At 36.8% G+C, this 19,501-nt stretch overlaps 1 protein-coding gene across 1 annotated transcript in view; it reads left to right on the top strand.

The window, feature by feature from the left end:
- The window catches only part of CCDC93 (coiled-coil domain containing 93), a 52,851-nt gene that overhangs the window by 28,362 nt on the left and 4,988 nt on the right, over positions 1 to 19,501 (top strand). The window contains exons 12-21 of the mRNA XM_042784197.1: positions 36 to 152; positions 4,538 to 4,600; positions 4,798 to 4,871; positions 5,424 to 5,505; positions 6,819 to 6,890; positions 7,994 to 8,065; positions 8,329 to 8,437; positions 11,695 to 11,777; positions 16,660 to 16,697; positions 18,127 to 18,211. Of these exons, the coding sequence (XP_042640131.1) occupies positions 36 to 152; positions 4,538 to 4,600; positions 4,798 to 4,871; positions 5,424 to 5,505; positions 6,819 to 6,890; positions 7,994 to 8,065; positions 8,329 to 8,437; positions 11,695 to 11,777; positions 16,660 to 16,697; positions 18,127 to 18,211 (795 nt within the window). The remainder of the gene's footprint in view (positions 1 to 35; positions 153 to 4,537; positions 4,601 to 4,797; positions 4,872 to 5,423; positions 5,506 to 6,818; positions 6,891 to 7,993; positions 8,066 to 8,328; positions 8,438 to 11,694; positions 11,778 to 16,659; positions 16,698 to 18,126; positions 18,212 to 19,501) is intronic.

Raw genomic sequence — 19,501 nt, 5'->3', positions numbered from 1 at the left:
ATGAGGTCCAACAGGCTGTTGTTACTGTTTTTTAGCAATCTGAGCTTTCCACTGAGGAGCGACCGGAGAGGCTTGGAGCTGCGCAGCAACACAGAAGGAAGGTGGCATCTCTGAATAAGCAGATTTTGCAAAAAACCAAACTCCTTAAAGAGGTGAGTATTGTGTGTGTAACAAAGAAGAAAACATTGATATATGTGGTTGATCACAAAGTTTTTTCCAGCCAGGAAAGATTTGCAAGGTATCTTCTGTACCAGCAATTTGTCACGGTGAATACTCATTTCAGCATCTCAGAATGTCTTGCTTGCACATTTATTACTAAGCCAATGTGGCTGGTTTTATGTTGAAGGATTGTATAGCCCTGTCTGTGAGGAGGAGGCTAGCTAATCAAAACGTGTTTTTCCTTTTATTTTTGCACACCTCTCTTAAAGAAAAATAGAGTATCTCCATTTGACTTGTTAGCTATAGTGTTGAATGAGCTGTTTTCACAGTTTCAAGAAACAATTTAGGCAGTTACTCCAAAATATGCTAGAAATTACTTTTTATCACTTCCTGTTCTTTATATGAGCCAGCTTGTCTCACTGACTAAGGTGGGTTTTTTGATTACTTGTTTGTTTGGGGGTGTTTTTGCACAATCACTGCTTGGTTCACACCTTCGCAATTGTTTTAGGTGGGAAAGGCTCTTGAATTTGTGACTGGTGTTCTGTTCATATCTATAAGTAAGAGTAAGAAGCCCTATTCCAGTATTTCAACCTACTTATGCTATTGCCATTTAAACCCAGAAAAGTATAAGTGGAAAAGCTATAGCTGTGCCATTAATGAAATGCTGCTTTTCATTATGCATACTGCTGTAAGCAGCACCATGCCGTCTTTAGCTTGTAGAATCTGATGAAAACATACTGCATCAGAATCAGTAATGGAGCTTCCCAAAACCAGGTAGTACTTGAGTTAAAACTGTTGCTGATGACTTCTGTGGTTGATACTGTCAAGTACAGCACTGCTTCAGCAGCATTCATTTGTTTTTTGTTTTGTTTTGCTCTGCTCATTTTGGTAATGTCTTAGTGCCTTACATCTTAACTGATTTGACCTGTTAAAAGTTGGGGGTACAAGGGCTTTGAAAGATAAGTGTCTGTATGGCACATTGAGAGACAGTGATATGTTCAGTCTTACAAACAACAAAGGTAAAAGAATGGTAGCTTTTGAAAGCCTTACCGAGTATGGTATAACTACGGAAGCAGTAGATTTTAAATCTTCTTGCTCAGCCACTTACTAGACCTGACTTTTTATTTTTAAAATGAGAATAAAATAGTCTCTCACATTACAATAAAGTCTATTATTTGAAGGATATTTATACCTTCAAAACTTGAATCTCCTTTCAGTAAAGCATATGCTGTGAATAATTTTTTGAAGTCTCTGACTAACATTCAAGTAATACTAAGTTTAATTAAAGCTATAGAAATAAAACTTTTATGCACAAGAATTTGGAAAGACTAATTGCCTATTCTGTTCTTTCTTTCTCTCTTCTTTTTTTCCAACTTTGATAAAAAGCTTTAGGAAGAACTAGTGAGGGTTCTTCTTAATTTATTTTGCACAAAAAAAGACTTTCAAAGGGTAGAGTATGATAGTGTTTTAACTGTTAAGTATTAGAATACGTTTCCTTTGGACCATGCCAAGACAGTTTCATTCTTCTTAAACTGATGTATTTATGTTTGTGTCATCTTCTGGCATGCCCTATCTGTTAAATGGCATTTTTTTTGTGGTCAATAACACTACAATTATTATTTGCACTGTATGTGGAATGTAAATCATGTCTGTCACAATTCCTCTTTATTCCAGAGTGGAATATTAGAAAGTATTGTGATACACTATAATTATGATATGATATACTGCAATTAAATATACTTTTCTTTTTTTACTTGAGTCTGTATTCTTGTAAGACTTTGGTAATACGAATTTTCTGTGTTTGTTTATATCAAACATAACTTTGGTGCCCTGTTAGTAAAAAAAATATTGACAATACCTATCATTTAAATGCACGCTGAAGTGTCAGGCTTTCAAACTCATAATATGGGCTTACAGACAGTTAACTCCTGTGTGATTTCCCATGTTGTTTTCAGGTTTTTTTCCTGAAGTAGAAACACAAATTACTGAATGAGATCTTTTGGAATTTCAGAAGTGGGAGAAAATAAGAGGATGTTCAGTGTATTTTAAGTCATTGCACTACACTTCTGTCACACTTAAACTCTTCTGTATTGCCCTTCTTACATATTTGTCTTAGAGCCTTTGTGGTTTAAAAGATGTGCTGTGTGTATATTGTAGAGACAGATGCAGGCTCTCGGCATCTACTCTTAGCTAGCAGCTTGCAAACCTCTTCCAGATAAGCTTTGTTGTCATGACTGGCAATGGTTTAGCACTGCCCTGTTATAAAAGGGGGCATATTTGCTCAGGTTTAAGGAAATTTTAGTACAGTTCTACGAATTTTCAGTGGATTTAGGTTGTGTCCACCAGCTCACATCCATCTGCAGTTTTTCTGCAGGCAGTATGTAGACATACTGGAGACATGCTCAGTTGGAATGTATGCGTGTATGTACTAGGACACTGCACCACAGCCCTTGCATTGTGAGAACAGTTCGTGTCCTTGGAGGCAGTTAGCTCACAATTAATTTTGGGAAGGACAACCTAGGTATGACTGTGTAGCAGGTATTAAGAAACTGCAACAGCTAGTTCAGATTTCAGAAAATTAAAACGTGCACTTGCAGAGTTTTCCAGCTGTGCTGTTTTCTGGGTCTTTCTTGCCTAGTTGAGCAGTAAGAGGCTGATAAACGACCTTAGCAGTAGTGGGTGGCTTTAGCAGCTATTCTGTGTTGTGCTGTTATGATCTGGAAAGCAGAAAGGATCTGCCAATGTCTGTATGCAGTCTCAATGACTGAAATGTTCAAAAGCATTTTTTTCTGTAGCAGATGGCTCTTATATTCTAGGGAATTGTAGCATAGTGTGGCTATTGAACTAGTGATACAGAATATGCCTGTAAATTGATATATGTTGAGTGGATTATATTTTCATGCCTGGTGCGAGTAATTTCCTTTGCCAGTGTTGCTGGCATATGAATGAATGTATTTGCTTACTTTCCACGTACTGCTGAGAAGGAGGCAGCAATTTGGGGTAGGGAGGAAACACGGTTGTAAACCACACAAAACTGGTAGAGTCCTTATATCATTAAAGATCTGCTTTTAACTGCCTAACAAACTTCATAATCCACAGGAAGACTTAAGTATTTTCTAAATCTGTTACTATGTCCTTTGTGACTTTAACAGTTGAGGGCCTTTTAATTCTGTTTTTCTTATTACCAATACATAACAGTCTCAGTGGTACGTTTTTATATGGGAAAAAAAATACTGACAGCTATAAGCCAAATATAATTCTTTTATCACTTTAGTAAAGTAAAAATTTTCCGGCTGAATTTTTTTTACCACTTGTCAAAGACAGCTTTTGAAATCAGTGACAGTCAGTACCCCCTCCACCCCCCTAAAAAAAAAAAAAAAAGTTTGTGAAGTTCTGGCTTTAATGCTGCAGTAAGTTTTGGCAAGAGTTCTCATAACAAATAGTTCTTTAATCTTTATGTCAATTTTCTTGATGTGGACTGCAGGCTTAAATTATTACTTTTTTTCAACTACTTAGAATTCAGTCTATTGGTGAATTATTGGTGAAAAATATGAATAACAAAGAAAAAGCCTTCTTTTTCTAAATTCGGCGATGGAAAGGTATGGGCGGAGTGTTGAGTCACAGCTCCGTCTTGTGAACAGCAATCTAAACCAGCATAAAAAGAAGTGGAAAAGAAAGGGAAACGTGCATATCCTTGTTTGCAACACTTCTACTCTACTTTTACAACCCATGTCCCATTTTTGTTACTATTTTCAGTGCCATCTTAAATCATAAGGACTATTATTCTAAAGGATGTTCTAAAATTAGCCTCTGTAAATTATTTGACCAGTGAAATATCCAGTGGCTTTTTGCTAACTGCCACCTTATTAGACTTTCCATGGTTATACAAATGAAAATCATAAGCCAGCATGCTTATTTGGTATGGACATGTCCATACCAAGTGCCATGGCGCTTTTCTGCAAGCCTTAAATCACCCTAACTTATTTGGAGAAGTACAGTATGGGTTTCTCTTCTTAGCCTGGTGTGAAACTAGGCCAGTATAACCAGGCTAAATAACTCTGAACAATTTAGCAAATATTCTATCCAATAAGTTACCATTCTGTTGGCACCCATTTTGTAAAAGCTGCTCTTTCTTCTGGGACCTAGTACCTCTAGAAGATCAGGTAGAAAATGTTTGCTGTTACTAATTAAATACTCAATTAGAATTCTTAAAATCAAATACTCTCAGACTAGATGACAAGAAAAGACGGTGTTTGTGATGGTTGGTCAGTTGCTTAATAGACAACCATTATTAACAGCTCAAATATTGCTATTCTCCATTACAGGTGAAATTAGCGTGAATATAGAATCAAACTCTTCTCTTTCTCTTTCGTAATAGTTGCAAGCTCAACGTACTGATCTGCAGGCAAAATGTACCGAAGCAAAAAAGACATTAACAGAGGTAATTTTTCTTTGTTTTTCTGTGTACTGGTTCTACCTGAATAATTTTGGAGAAGTTCTGTGTGTAGAGGGATGTATTAAATGGTGAAAGTGTTTGACAGCTTAACTCACTGATCCCATGGGTTGGAAAACATAAGTGCCATGAATTGTTTTATGTGTGGAAATGTATTTCAATTTACGATTAATTGCAACCCTTAGGTTAAGAGTTACAGTGAAAAGCTGGACAAGGAATTGGCAGCCTTAGAAACAATAGAATCCCAAGCAGATTCTAGGTAAGTTTCTTCCTTTGTAACCTTTGAAATTCTGAAAAACTATGTTTTTTAAAATGAATCTTTCAGTGTTTCTTGCTTAGTCAACCTAAACAAATAACTAAAATTAAAAATTAAATAATTCTCTGGCTTGCTCTCCAAAGACAGGAAAATATTACCATAGTATTCAGTCAGACTGAAAAGCATCAATCTGTAGTTGAAAATAATTGTGTTTAAAGCAGAAAAACCCTAGACACATTTGACAGGTAGATGAGACCTTCCTGATTTATTTTCTTCATATTTGAAGCCTTCATCTCACATAAATTAAATAGGAGTCTCTCTCAAAACTTCCACAATAATGAGGTCAGAACATAGCAAGCCCTTCAAAATACTCAGTGTAACACTACATTTTTATTTCGACCGTGGTATATCAGTGGTGATATTTGGGTTTTTAATTTACACAGATTTTATTGGAAATTTATTTAGAGCTAAGCTTAATCTAATGTCTTTTAGTTCTCCATCTGTTTAAATTAGAAACTAAAAATCTAATGTGGTTTACTGGATCTTCAAATTTAGCATATTACAGAGTCTGCGAGCATTGGTGGCCATGAATGAAAACCTAAAAAGCCAGGAGCAAGAGTTCAAAGCACATTGTAGGGTAAGTTTTAGTTCCTTAGATAAGGATTCATTTAAGACTTGGTAAATAAGCACTATATGTCTTCCTGATTTGTTGTCATGTTGTGTGTCCCCATTTGTCATCTGTGTTGTGTGTGTCTCCCCCGCCGTCCCCCGCATTTACTGGTATTTCCAGGCGTATATTGATTATTGCCACCAGCTTGATTTGCAGCAGAACTATGGACAGTTGTCCAGTTCTGCAGTGTTATCATACCTGCAAAAAGGCTGATGACCAAGAAGGTTGGAACTGGATTAACCAGAAGGACTTGTCCCTGCCCTGGGGCAGGGAGGCGTAAGGAAGGCTGCCAAGACATCTGAATTAGTGTGGCCTTCAATGTTCTGGGACACTCTAATACAGGGCAGTTCCTAGACATAGTGCCAGACCAGCCTTGTACTGGTCACAGCTGTGGCTCTTCTCATTCCCATTACCATTCTGCTGACAGTAACTTGGGGTAGGTTGACATAGAGCACTAAAATGTAAGTTTGAGGTTGGGCTGTACTAGATACCCACCTGTGCTATTCACAACTTGAAATGGATTGTCTCTTCTTGGGTAGCGCAGCCAACAGTCACCTGAGGCATGGGGCCAGAGAGGAGGGCTTCATGAAGGCCCCCAGCTTTGGAGCAGCCCACCAAAAGAGACAAGACTGAGATGAAGCTACTGCTGTTTTCAGAGCATGTTTCAGTTTTACTGCTTCATTGCTGTTTTGCTGTCCTGCTTACTGCTGTGTTTATGGACTGCCTGGAAATACGATCAGAGAGAATTGTTTTCATTTTCTTGTATTTAAACAATAGTGGATGGGATTTAATAGAATGAAAAGTAGTAAAAAGAAATAGGCTGAGCATCGGAACTTCATTTTGCCATACATACTCCTTTGGAAAGCTTTAAAGGATTGTAATGGTAACTACCTTGCAAGTAACTTCAGGTTTGTTCATTTTTACAAATGCCATAAGTTGTAGTCCTGTGTCATGCTGTTGCTATTGTAATATTCCTTTGCTTCCTCAGTTTTATTTTCCATGTCGCTTACTAGTTGTCTTAGCTGGATTTAGTATATTTGCAAGTAAGAAATAAATCTGTTCCTGTGTTTGATAAAAGCAGACAGATTTATGTAATGAATAATAATGGATGCCTTACCCATAAGCAGGGAATGCTGTTTAATCTTACAAATTTAAATAAAAAGTGTGTGTTTTCACTCCACAATTTTGTTAGAGGTGTATGTTGTCAAGCTTCTTGCTCTCCCCTGTTAAAAGGATAGCTCTCAGTTAAAAGCAACATTTTTTGTTTGCTTGTTTTAAAGGAAGAAATGGAGAGACTTCAACAAAATATTGAGAATTTGAAAGCTGAGGCAGTGGAAAATGAGGAGGAACAGGTAATAGCAAATGTCTAAGTTTTTATTTTCAATTTGTGTTTTAAAATGTTGGTTTAGGTCCTTCTGACTTTAGGGACATTCTTGTAAGCATTGAAGTATCTGTTTCAATCTCTGAAAAATTCTGTTCTTCCCCACTGGTAAAAACCTATTTCAGGCTAATAGTCATAAAAATGCTGTAGTATTCTTCATTATTCTTGCAGAATCCATGGGGCTAACTCATAGATGCTTTGGTGCCTTTTACTTCTTTCTTTGTAGTACCAGAGAAGAATCTCTGGATGTTGTGTTAAGAGCAGTGCACAGGACTTCCTCAGCAAGCATGTTTGTTTTGGTTGTTTTTTTCTTAAAAGTGGATTTACTTGAAGGATGAAAGCACAAGTTTTCAGTGGCTCAGTACACTGCATGCCGTGAGCAGCTGTCAGAAGTTCGGCTTTAACACAAGTGCATCCAGACTGATGGCAATGAATAATGAATGAACAGAAAAGGAAAAGCTTGAATGACTTGTGTTTTCAGTGGGTAAACATTTGATACATTTATGCCTCTGAAATGAGGTAGATTACAGGTTCCATGATGCTGCCGTCCTTCTGAATGCAGCATGAAAAAATTAAAATGTAAACCTAAATCTTAAATTTTTAAACAAGAAAAATTTATCTTAAAGTCCACAATTCAGGAAATCTAGAACATATGTCAGAGGGTTTCTGTTCTGTCCTGAGACATGTTTATTCTTAACCTTGCCACTGAATCAAAGTATAAACACTCAGACAAGTAGCACAGCCGATCTTCCGATATATGTCTTCATTTAAAGTGTGACTGTTGTAAAGCAGTGGAAAAACTACTGACAGATCTTAAAAACTAAAATATCAAAGGCTTGAAAGCTAGCAAAATGCACTTGTTTACAGTAAAAGATGTCAGGTTTTTTAATGCAGATTATGAATCACTGTTAAAAAAATAACAGCAAATGTTAAAATAAAAAAATAACAGGTGGTGTTGTGGGAGCCATTAAATGGGAGATAGACAAATGTGGAAAACAAACCCAGTCTGCGCATTTTTGCACTACAGCTCTTGTGCTACTGTAATACACAGTTGTTTTGGTTCTAAAATTCTAGGAGCCGAATAAGATTATAGAACAGCAGTACAAAACTGAGAAAGATAAACTTCAAAAGATACGTTTATTATTGGTGAGTAACTCTTTGTAAATTTACTTGTACAAAATGATTGATATTTTATTATCTTGTAACTGCAAATACTTCTTTTCATTATTCCAATTTTAAAAAGTTTTTGTGTCACAAATCAATTACAAAAAAATTGAGCCTCAGCCAACACTTTTTTTTTTTTTTAAATTTAGTATTTAGTAAGAAAATATTACTGGGGGGGGCTTCAGCCATTTTAAGAAGAGAACAAGAAGAGGCTTTGTTTTCTCCCCTCCTAACTTTCTATTCAGGCACGAAGAAACAGAGAAATAGCCATTTTACAACGCAAGATTGATGAAGTACCCAGCCGAGCTGAGCTAACACAATATCAGAAGAGATTTATTGAACTTTACAGTCAGGGTATGTATATCAAGCAGGAACATCCTGCTGAAGACTAAAGTCTGAAAGGAGGGAAATTGCATTTTAAGCATGTGGCATGTAACAACAGCGCTTGCTAATTTTGTGGTATTTTAAGGGTCTTTTGGTATTCATGTTATCTTATTTTCAAGGTTTTATAAGCTGGCTATAAGAATTTTCCTGAGGGTGAAACTTGATGCACTGGCGTAAATTCTGTCTGCAACAGGTTCAGTCGTTTAGGTTAATGACCAATGTTTTTTAGAAAAATCCTTAATTCACCATTTACAGATGAGGTTGCTGTAAATTTGAGTGATGGTTAAATAATTGCTCTTAATGTGACATTGCTTTCATTGTTTTCACTGACATGAGATATCTGGTTCTGAACCAAACTGTGAAAAGAACGACAAAGTAAAGGCAGTTTCTTGAAGGGATTGTTTTCTTTCATTTTTGATTTATAAATATCCTGCATTATCTTGGTAGGATCAAAGTACAAATCGCCTTTTTTTTTCTTTATGGTAAGAAGTTATATATGGAGAAGTGTGCTCAGTTGACTGTTTGGATAGATATGTGTTTGGTGTGCCTGGATGGCGTGGAACATACAAACTGAATAAAATGTTAAAGTTGTTCCATTAAACTGATGACAGACCAATATACTTGCTGGTGTATATTTAATGTAGCTTGTGTATTACCATAAGCTAGAATAATTTTTACCAGGAAGCAGTAGCTAATGTTTTAAAGATATTCTGCATTTACAAAATATGTGTGTGAACCAAGCTCCTGAAGGTTGAGCAGTTCTAAAATTGTTATCTTAACTTTGATTCAAATCCCCTGCCCTGATGAGGCAATCTCTAGTGACAGTCGTGTGCTGTCTTCCATATGTGTTACCTAACTCAGTGCACGGAATAGATGTATTTCTTCAGTGAGTTCAAATCCAGTAGTTCCTTCCCCCTGCTTTGCTTCTTATGTGCCTTGCAGCTTATTTAATCAAGTCCAACTATAAAGACAACTTTGTTGTCTTGCATTTTTTCTACAGATTGTTTCTTCTGTCATGTCTAAGTGAATTCACACAAATAATCTATGGTCAGAGCATCTACCTGCTTAGAAGATGTGGGCTTCATTTATATAAGTAGTACAGAAAGATTAAGGTCAGAGACTTGTACAGCTCTGAGTTTAAATTTAAGATGCTTATGAATATTATGGGACTTTGTTTTCTGTAGTAGAAAATATGTGTAGTAGCTTAGGATAGCAAGTTGCTCAGTTGAGGCTGGGAACCTACACTGTACAGGCTAAGGTTTTGGAAAAATGAACTGAAAATCTCTGGCAAGTCTTTCTGTGAATTGTGGTATTTTTTAGAGGCTTTTAATTTAGCCAAATTCAGGTGATCTTCAGAGTTGTCAAAACCTGGGGTTTTTTTGAACTTTGTCTTGTCCAACACCTCTCAGATCAATCAGCGATGCCTTCCAACCTCAGTGATTCTGTACCAGAATGCTTTTAAGTTCCAGTATTCCGTGCTTTATTTTTGACCTAGCTGAACTTCTTCCCTTGAAAACGTTAAGCTGTGCTTTCAAGAGAATCAGTGGGTCAGTTGGCTCCTTTTTCCTCTTCTTTCTGTCTGCCTTAGCTTACATGGGCTCTGGCGTGTGCTCATAACGCTCCATGAGCTGATACAACTTTCTAACCCAGTGGAATTCCTGAAAAGTTTTCTTCTGAGTTGATATGTGGAATTGACTCATAAAAGACCTCTGACTGCCAGAGCTGCTGCAAGAAAGGGAAGAGCTGCACGAAGGAAATGGTTTGGAAAAGGTCTCTTCTGTTTGGCAGCAGTCCTGCAAAAAACAAACTAATTGAGAGCGCACACCTGAAGTAAGCTTATTGTGTTCATGCAGTTTTTCAAGCAGCAGCCTGTTTTTACAGCATTTGGAAAATCTTTGTGGAACACCCTGAACAGCTCTTAGTAATTTGTCAACCTATCCCAGGCTTTCCTGAATTCTTCAGTGCTTTCAGGCTCCTGGTTCTCAGTATGTTTCTTGAGGCTTCAGCATGTCCAGAACACGTCACAAATGTACTGTGGTGATGAGAAAGCTCCTTGGTCCCAAACATCTCGCTACTGCAGGAGTAGCCACTGCTGGATTTCTGTCACGAAAATACTCAGCTTCGAGCTGTGGGTTGCTGTTGGACTTCCATTGCAGAGCAGAGCTGTACAAATCAGAAGTTGGAATGTCTTCTAAAATTTGTATGTTCAATGCTGTTGTGAGGTGGGAGGGAGGTCATTCTGTCTGTAAATGGTTCTATTCAAAAGCTTAGTCCAGTTTATCAGTTCAGTAAAGGTTTTATTTAAAGATGGTAACTTGTTAACCTTTAGCGTTTAATATAATGAGTGTGATTTCACTCAAGGTTATCTTTTTTAACCCATACATTTTTTTTTTCCAGGTTCAGGATTCTAGACAGTGCTTAATATATTAATCATAGTAATTTTTGCCATCTGTCCTTCTCTGTTGAACTCTTTCCTTGGGAATCACAAGTATCATAGGTTTCCTTAGACATTGAAGGACTAAAACAATAGATGAACGCTTAGCAGATTTGATCGTCAGTCATCATCTCCTAGGCCCAAAGGGAATGCATGTCTGAGCCTTGCCTTCCCCACCTTTCTGTGACCAACATCTGCTATAATCACCTAAACCAGAAAATATTATTTGAAAAGAGAGTATTATTTCATTCTATCAGCATGATTAAATTGTAAGAAGAGAAAAAAGGCTTTAAACCAGTAAAAGCTTTCTTGGGCATCTTGCACACGTGTAACTTGAAATATATAGTACAATGCACTTTTTTCCCTGCACAGTACTGTCAGGTTAATTTTCCTATCTGTGCCTGCTGAGCCTGTGCCTCTCTGCCACCGTGGGCAAGCTATGTGAGGGCAACTGTTAGCAGCACAGCAGCCTGTCTGGTGTGAGGGTAAAGCTTAGGAAGGAAGGATGAACAGACAGTGGTAAGGAAGCACAGCTGATAGTGCCAACATATGTTCACATAGAGGACTGTCAGCAGTTGAGGCTTAATTTAAACACTGAGCTGTGTTCTCATAAAATCTGATAGCTGCAAACCCTGCTGGAGATTTACATGCAGGGGGAGTATTCTTCCAGAATGTATTAGAGTGTGTTCCATTACTGATAGTGGAAAGTATATTATATAAAGCCGACGAAGTATTTTTACAGATTCTATTTCACCTCATGCTCTTTTATTATTCTACCCTTTTTTGTTTGCAGTCTCAGCAACCCACAAAGAAACGAAGCAGTTCTTTACTCTTTATAATACACTGGATGATAAGAAAGTATATTTGGAAAAGGAGGTAAGAATATGTTATTAATGTTTTCTAATAATTCAGTCCATGGACAAGGAGTTAGTTTTTACTTGGCTTTCACCATATTCAGTCATGTCAGAACAGAGTTAACAGTCTTTGTAAGTAAAAATGAGACAACTGATTCATAAGAATATTTCTGATGTTGAGGGGGAAATAGTCTGTAAAAAGTACTATTAGTACAGCATGCTTAAACCACTCGCTGTGTTCACAAAACATGAATAACATTTGATTAGCAAATATCTCTGTCTTGGTATCAGCAGACCAAGTTACTCTCTTTTTCTCTTTTTGGTCAGTATGTTTTATTATGAACCAGTGCTTCAGTCAGTAACTTTGGAGAGCAAATTCCAGCTGCTGTCAGCAGCATCAGAGTTAGTTCTCAGTGTCTGAGCCTGCCTACACTGAAGTCGCTGGTGATTTTACTGAATCAGGATCAGAAGAGTAATTTTAATGAAAGTGACTTGATTTTTTTTCCCCTCCCCTCTCTCCTTACTAGAGTTTACCTCTTTCTTGGGGATGACTTAATCTAGTGATTTCCATTTTCTTCTTTCCAATGACAAGCACGTGACTTTAGTAAAGGTGGAGAAACAGCAGCATTCAAGACATGACCGAAATTATGATATCACTTTTAAAATATATAGTGTTTTGATACTTCAGGATTCTCTGTTCATTCTAATAAAATAAGAACTGATTAGTCTTGCACTAAGTAGATATATTTGTTTAGTTTGTGAGACAAGCAGTAGTCAAATTTCTGACTGTGTAAAGACACTTTATCTCCTATTTTTGAAGACGATGAGCAACCGTTTCCTTCCCTTAGGCAGCTGATTCTAATACATGTGCTAGATAGTTTTCAGTTTTTTCAATTCAGAAAAGTCATTAATTTATGTAGAGGGTGTGTGATCCTGACAGTTGCTTGCTGAAGGAATAGGTGTAAATACAGAAATATTCTTTAACAATTAACCTATCCTGCAGGCACTCTACCTGTGGTAAAACTGAGGAGAGGTAGTTGGAGGTGGAAGGGGGAGCCAGGGGAACTTTTGGCAAACAGCAGCTCTTCGGGATAGAGTAATGTTAGGCATGTACAAGAGCTTGTTAACTGTGGGGGAAAAACTCACTTCATCCCTTCCTGATTCTGCTGCTTAGTTCTACAGTAATTGAGTACAATTTACTTGCTTTCGTTTTGGTAACATTAAAAAGTGCTCCATGTGAGTCTGCTGGAAAGCTCACTGGTGTTCTACTTGTGTACAGAACTTAATCAGAGGTATACTTTGAGAGATAGTATCTTTTTCCTTTGGCGAATTTACAAGGCTTCTTACAGAATTTCTGGAGTCCAGGATGGATGATGAAAAAAACCACCACAAGCCAGAATAGGGTTTTCACACTACCATTCTAAACTTTAATTTTCCCCAGTTTACCCCAATGGAAGTATTTTAAGGCACGACTGCAGTCTCGGGGTAGATCTGGCCCTTTTGTTTTGCAGAATATTATACTGCACTATGAATGTTGTCACAATCTAAGGTGCATCACAATAAGTTTAAAAGTAACTTCTGTGACTAGGTGATTTAACAATGTAAATAATATATGTAAAAACATCTCAAGTTCTGTGCTGAATTGAGACTTACGGATTTTTTTATTGGAGTGTGTATATATATTTGAGTAGGTCAGTCATCAGTACAAAGAAGGTTCTTACCAAAGTTTAACCTGCAGTGATGATTCTCACATGCTGTGGAAACATCTAATTTCTGAGAGAGGTTTCAGTTTAACATGAGACAATTCTGTTTCTAAAAATTATTCTACCTGATGGTCCCGAAGATCATCAAATAATTTATCTTGGAATTAGTGGTGTAACTCAGCTTTTTCTCTCCTGAAAATGCCATTAAGAATTTTCCTTGAAAGTTTTTCAAACATCAGTTTACAAACCAGCAATGATGATGCCATGTAACATCTAGTGACCTACTGAATATTCTGGAGCCCTCACTGTAAAACTTGCACTGCTAGGCAAGAGTGGGTGGTGTAATGACTGCCAGGGGTCCTGGCAAATGCCTTACCTGAGTCTGTAAGCAGATTATCACATACTTTGCTTTTCAGTGGTCTGTCACTGTTTTTGTTTTCTTATTCCAAATGGTGAAATGTATACTTAATATATAATACAACAGGTTGCAGGTAACAATACACCAGATTTAAAATACTACACTAAGTAGCAGCTATAGAATTCATACTACTTTAACTTCTTCCCTAGGTTAGAATTGAATACAGATTTATCTTTATTTTGAGGGCAAGACTGCAAATTCAAAAAGCATGCAGAGTTAGTTTTTGAAATGGGCACATAAAAAAACAGGCGAGAGAATACAGAGCAGATGTATTTCATTGCTGTATAAATTGGGAGTACTCTTGCCAATATAATTAAATGCCTTTTTGGGTGGTTTCAGTTGGGTTTTGGTTTGATTTTGTTTGGGTTTTTTTGTTTGTTTGTTTGTTTGTTTTGTTTTTTTGTTTGTTTTTGGTTTTTTTTTGTTTTGTTTTGAGGGGGTGTTTTTGATGTTTTTTGTTTGTTTGTTGTTTTTTTTTTTTTTTTTCAATTCCAAGCTTCACTTACATGGATATAATTTCAAAAGACAAATAAATTGAGCAAGAGTTTCTTTTAGCTTGATGTCAATCACAAGAGAGAGGCCTGAATGTCTTCTGATGCAGTGTTAACTTTGTTAAATATATGTTTGAGGTTTCCTTATGTTGCTTTTAATATTAGAACTGAGGTTACAGCAAGTAAATATTACCTAGTAATGTACAGAAGATGCCTTTGGCATCTGTGCCTCACAGAGATTTCTGGAATGTGCTGGGGCTTTTTCTTGTCCTCTTCCTTTCCCTCTTTTTTCCCCTCTTTTTTTTTTTTTTTTTACTTTTCCCTCTCCCTCTCTCTTTCTCCTTCTCCCACTCCTCCTTTCTCCTCCTAAAACCAACCCTTTCCTAAAATACACTGAGCAATAATTGCTTTAAAACAACAATAGAAGGAATTGTTCCACAGTGAGTGTAATTTTGGCTATAAGAGTTACAGTTCTAACATGAAAGGGCTCTGTGAATATGGTTCATATTTTAACCATATTTTGTGAAATATTTTTTTAAAAAATGCTTTTAAACTAATTTTTTCACATTGGTTTTGGGTGTTTATACACTGATTTTACTGTTTGTAATGTAGCACATCTCAGCACTCTTACTGTGCAATAGTTGTGCAGTGTTACTTTTCATTATTTGAATGTTTTGCAGTATGAACTGAAATTACAATCTTAAATGCATGCTTATTGGAAATATTTTGAGGCAGGGATGTGGACTTGGCAAATATTGACAAGTCATGCAATGATTTCTTTCCTCTGAGTAACAGGAATTCTTAAGCATCTTAGCTGCTTTGGAGTCTGTTCAGAATTTGTTTGAATTTTTTAAAGTAAGGTCAGGAACAACTGCAGATTCTGCCATGCATGTGCTCATTGCTGTCTCATTCAGTTGGAAGATAGTAGATTTGGGAGAGATCAGTTTAGCTTTCCGTAGCAGTGGGGCAAGCGATTCCATTTGCAATGCTTAGGTTTGTTTAGGACAGAACACTTTGAAATATTCATCAAAAGAAGAAACTGCTCGGAACGTTCAACCACAGGAGACTTGCAAGAAGTATTCAAAGCTGAGAGAGAGAATTCCATTAATTTCTACTTGGTGAATTTTAGTGCTCTCAGCAATACATAGAAAGCAAAAAAAAAGATCAAGGATGGTTACATAGAAAATGTTCAATATATGAATTAATTAGTTGTGGGAGTTTATATGGAAAGCAAAAATACGCCTGTGATGCTGTTAGAAATTTCTGTTTCTGTCTTGACTCAATAGAATGTTAGTATCTTAGAAGTCGTGCATGTGAAATGCCATTTTGTACTTTTTAGAAGTTCATCTTTTAACAGCCTGTAAAATAGATATAAGCAAAGTGAGTAATGATGTATAGCCAATTGGAAACCTGTAAAACTCATCTGCACAATGAAAGCAGTGCAGAAATTCACCTGCTGTTCCTAAACTGTCTGGGGAGAGTCTTTACAGTATTTTGTGGAGATACTGGTTCCAGTCTCAGAAGCAAAAGTGGGGGTTTTTCTGGTTGCTTGAGTTTTTCAGTTTGTTTGTTTGTTTTTTCCTGATGCAATCATTTGCTTAGGCTGATGAGCAAAATTGCAGCTTCTTGACAGAGCTATCCTGCTAATAGCTTCAAACCTAGCATCTTCAGTACTGCTAATACAATCTGGGTTTCTTTTGTTTGGGTGGCGGGTAGTTACTGCTTGGGTTTTTTGTTTGGTGGGAAGTTTTTTTGAAAATATTTCTTCAGTTGCTATCCTCATAAGCATATTCAGGGATATGCTTAAGTGAAACAGTTATGCTTTATCACTACAGGATTTATTATGTGAACCTAACATAACCACAACACCTGCTTTTGCGCTGTCACTGTTGAACACTGGATGAGTACATGTAGGTCACCTGTATGTCAAGTTTCAACATATGTTGAACACATGTATACGCCGTTTTATCTCATCACTTTAATTTGGAAAGTCATCACACTAGAATATTCTTAGAGGTATCATTAGATGTTATTAAAATTAAAAATCTCAACTGTGGTCCCAAGACTTGCTTCTGCTTTCTGTGGCTTCTCCACTGGGATAGATTTTACCAATACAGAAGGATCGTGGTTTCTCTTGAAAGAACACTCATGGTGATTTTCATACAGCTGGCTGCTTATTAGGCAAATATATATATAGTCAGTTTTTTAAACTAAATTTCATTTTATTGTCTGTGAAAACTCCGAAAGGACAAATGCGTATTTTCTTCTTTTCTTTTTTTTATTATTTCACAGGTTAACTTGCTGAATTCTATTCATGACAACTTTCATCAGTAAGTAATGGTCCTTTTTCTCTTGATAGTTGCAATGAGTAGTATAGTTGGTTGAAAAAATGGGAGTGGGCATGAGTTATAGAGATGAGAACTTTGTTAGAAAATTTTATAAACATAAACTGTTTTATAAAATAGTTAATAAAGCCAGTGTTTGGGGAATCACAGGCTTGGAATTACCTAACTTTTATAGCCAACATATGTTTTTAATATCTGACTCTTCAGTTGCAGTTGTGGAAAGAAATAATTCAGTAATAATTTTCCTGGCATTAATTTAGATATTTTTCTCCATTTTGTGAAGTTGTGGTTATTACATTATGTACAAAGCATTAGACTTGGACATATTTCAGACATATTTATTATAAACTAACTCTGTATTTAAAGTTTTTGATACAGTGTGAACTCTTTAGGTAAAATCGTGGTTCCCTTGGAAGTTTGAGGTCAAATATCAGTCTGTGACACAGCTGGCATTTATTTTTCTCCGTGTTTTTTTTGACTTCAGAAAAACAGTCCAGCATGAATTTTTGTCACAGCAGTACAGTACAGGAGAGTCATGGGGGAGGATATGGCCATTTAATAGTTTTAAACAAATCTTGCCATTACATCTTTTTATAATTCTATTGTGAAATTATAAGCTGATTTTTTTTTTTTTTTTTTTTTTCTTCCCCCCCAGAGTAGTGCTCTCTCTACTTGCTTCTGTATACTCGTGTCCTGTGTTGGGTCAGAAATTTTGATACTTCTCTTTTAATGATTTTTTTTTTTTTTTTCCTGTTGTGATATCCAGAACTTTTAGTTACAACAAAATCCAGGAATTAAGTATTTTGTATGTTTACCTTTGCAGCAGGGACTGTAGATCTGTTTTGCTCAGTGAGGAGATCCTTCTGATTCTGTCCAGTCAGTAGAAGCCAATACTGTAACTGACAGTTGGCTTTTGGATTATTTTGTTGTTGTTGTTGTGTGGGTGTGCAGGGTTCTTTAGTATATCTTCCTTAATCTGTTTAAGATACGTTACAAGTCTAAAATTACTTCTGGGCTTGCCCTATTAGGGTGTAAAATTATTTTTTAGAATATTTGCTGATCTCTTAGGCCTCTACTTGCCTTCTTAATATTCACAACAGCTGCTTTTCTTCAAAGTTTGTTCTTTTGGTTAGGTAATAGCAGTTTATTTCTGTACAACACAGGGAAAGGAACAGACTTGAACTGACAGGGAGAACACTCGTGATGAGTTCTGTAGTCTCTGTTCCTATCTCTTTGATAGTTTATACCATCTGAAGAGCTGCACTGTTACCTGAGACTGTTGATTAAAAAGATGAAATTTTACATAGAACGCTAAGCACTGCGAGTTCTTGGACACGGGTAAATACTCAAGACAACTGTAGATGAGACACGTTGTCTCACATCGCTGTCAGTTGTTATCTTTTTTTCTTTCCAGAGCAATGGCATCTTCTGGTTCTCGTGAGCAGTTTTTACGACAGATGGAGCAGATTGTAGAAGGCATCAAACAGAATCGAATGAAGGTCTGGGACTCTTTTCAGTTTCTTTGCTACAACCTGGGAATTATTTCAGGAAAGCCTCTCGGATAATAACTGTGCGTGGAGAAATCCATTACATGAGGTGCAAATTAAGAAAGCAACTAGCAAGTATTATTTCTTTTCACATTCATAAGAAACTCCTCACCACTAAAATATTAATGAACAGAGCAGCACAGAGGTATTGTAACACCTCTCTCCTGACAAGAAGCTTATACCCCTTATCTTCATTATTGGCAGCGTGGTGATTTAGATGCTTGAAACAGCTGTATGTCACTGAAGTCCATGAGAATTCTTCCATCTGGATTTCCTGGGAGTGATCAGACCCGTGTCTCAGCCAGCTGGAGCTGGTGGAAGCTGCCTTCTGCTGCTGAGGAGGGTCAGCAGCACCTCACAGAGTCCTAGCCATCACCTTCCCTTGTCCCAGTTGCAGCACTCATCTAACACCTTGAGTCCACTCAGGGGTTTCTTCATTGTTTTTATTGTTTTTAACCTGATTTAGAAAAGGCTCAGCATTACTGATGAGTGTGGTGTGTCCCCATAGCAAGTGGCAGGGGTTTATGGGCGAGCAGAGCCCCAGTGCTTGCTCAGAGGAGACAAAACTGCTTCTGGTAGCATTTAGGGGCTGTTTTGCAGCAGCACAGCCTCAGTGGACTTGTGTTAAGTGGTCTTGGGGCAATGCAAGAATGAGATGCAGCAGTGGCTCCAAGTAAAGCTGTCCATGGGCATATCTACATACAATGGATAGGCTTAAGATAGACTTCTTGATAATGGTAGTTACTAACTTGTAGCTATTGTGTTGTTTCACTCTTATTTTCATATGCAAACATATTCATATTTTCCTAAGTCCCATAAAGAGCCTCTGAGATTCTTTTCTCTATAGAGCCAAAAAATTCTTGGTAGTGGGTTATAGCTGTTCTTTATTTGAGTTTAAATGGGAATATGATAGACTATGAATCAATACATACTAGAGTGTGTACTGAAAGTGCAGTCTGTCCAGGTATTGAGCTGTTTTATCTCGATAGCTAAGTAGAAACTTCAAGTACAAAATATGATAAGCATGTGTAGATAGAAAAAAACAGAATGGGATGCAACTCAAGCTAGTAACAAAGCTCTTTTGCACCAGTAAAGCCTACTATAAAAATATATGACATTGATAATAGACTGCTGTGTTCAAAGAGGTGGCTAGTTCATTGCCTTTTTTGCAATGAATTATTTTTATTTGCTTGACTTCTTATTTTCAGAGAGGATAAAACGACAGCAGAAAGAGTAGTGAAT

This window comes from Tyto alba, unplaced genomic scaffold (genome assembly GCF_018691265.1).
Source record: "Tyto alba isolate M040663 unplaced genomic scaffold, T.alba_DEE_v4.0 Super-Scaffold_7, whole genome shotgun sequence".
Classification (NCBI taxonomy): Eukaryota; Metazoa; Chordata; class Aves; order Strigiformes; family Tytonidae; genus Tyto; species Tyto alba.
This window is presented reverse-complemented; position numbering and strand designations above follow the sequence as displayed.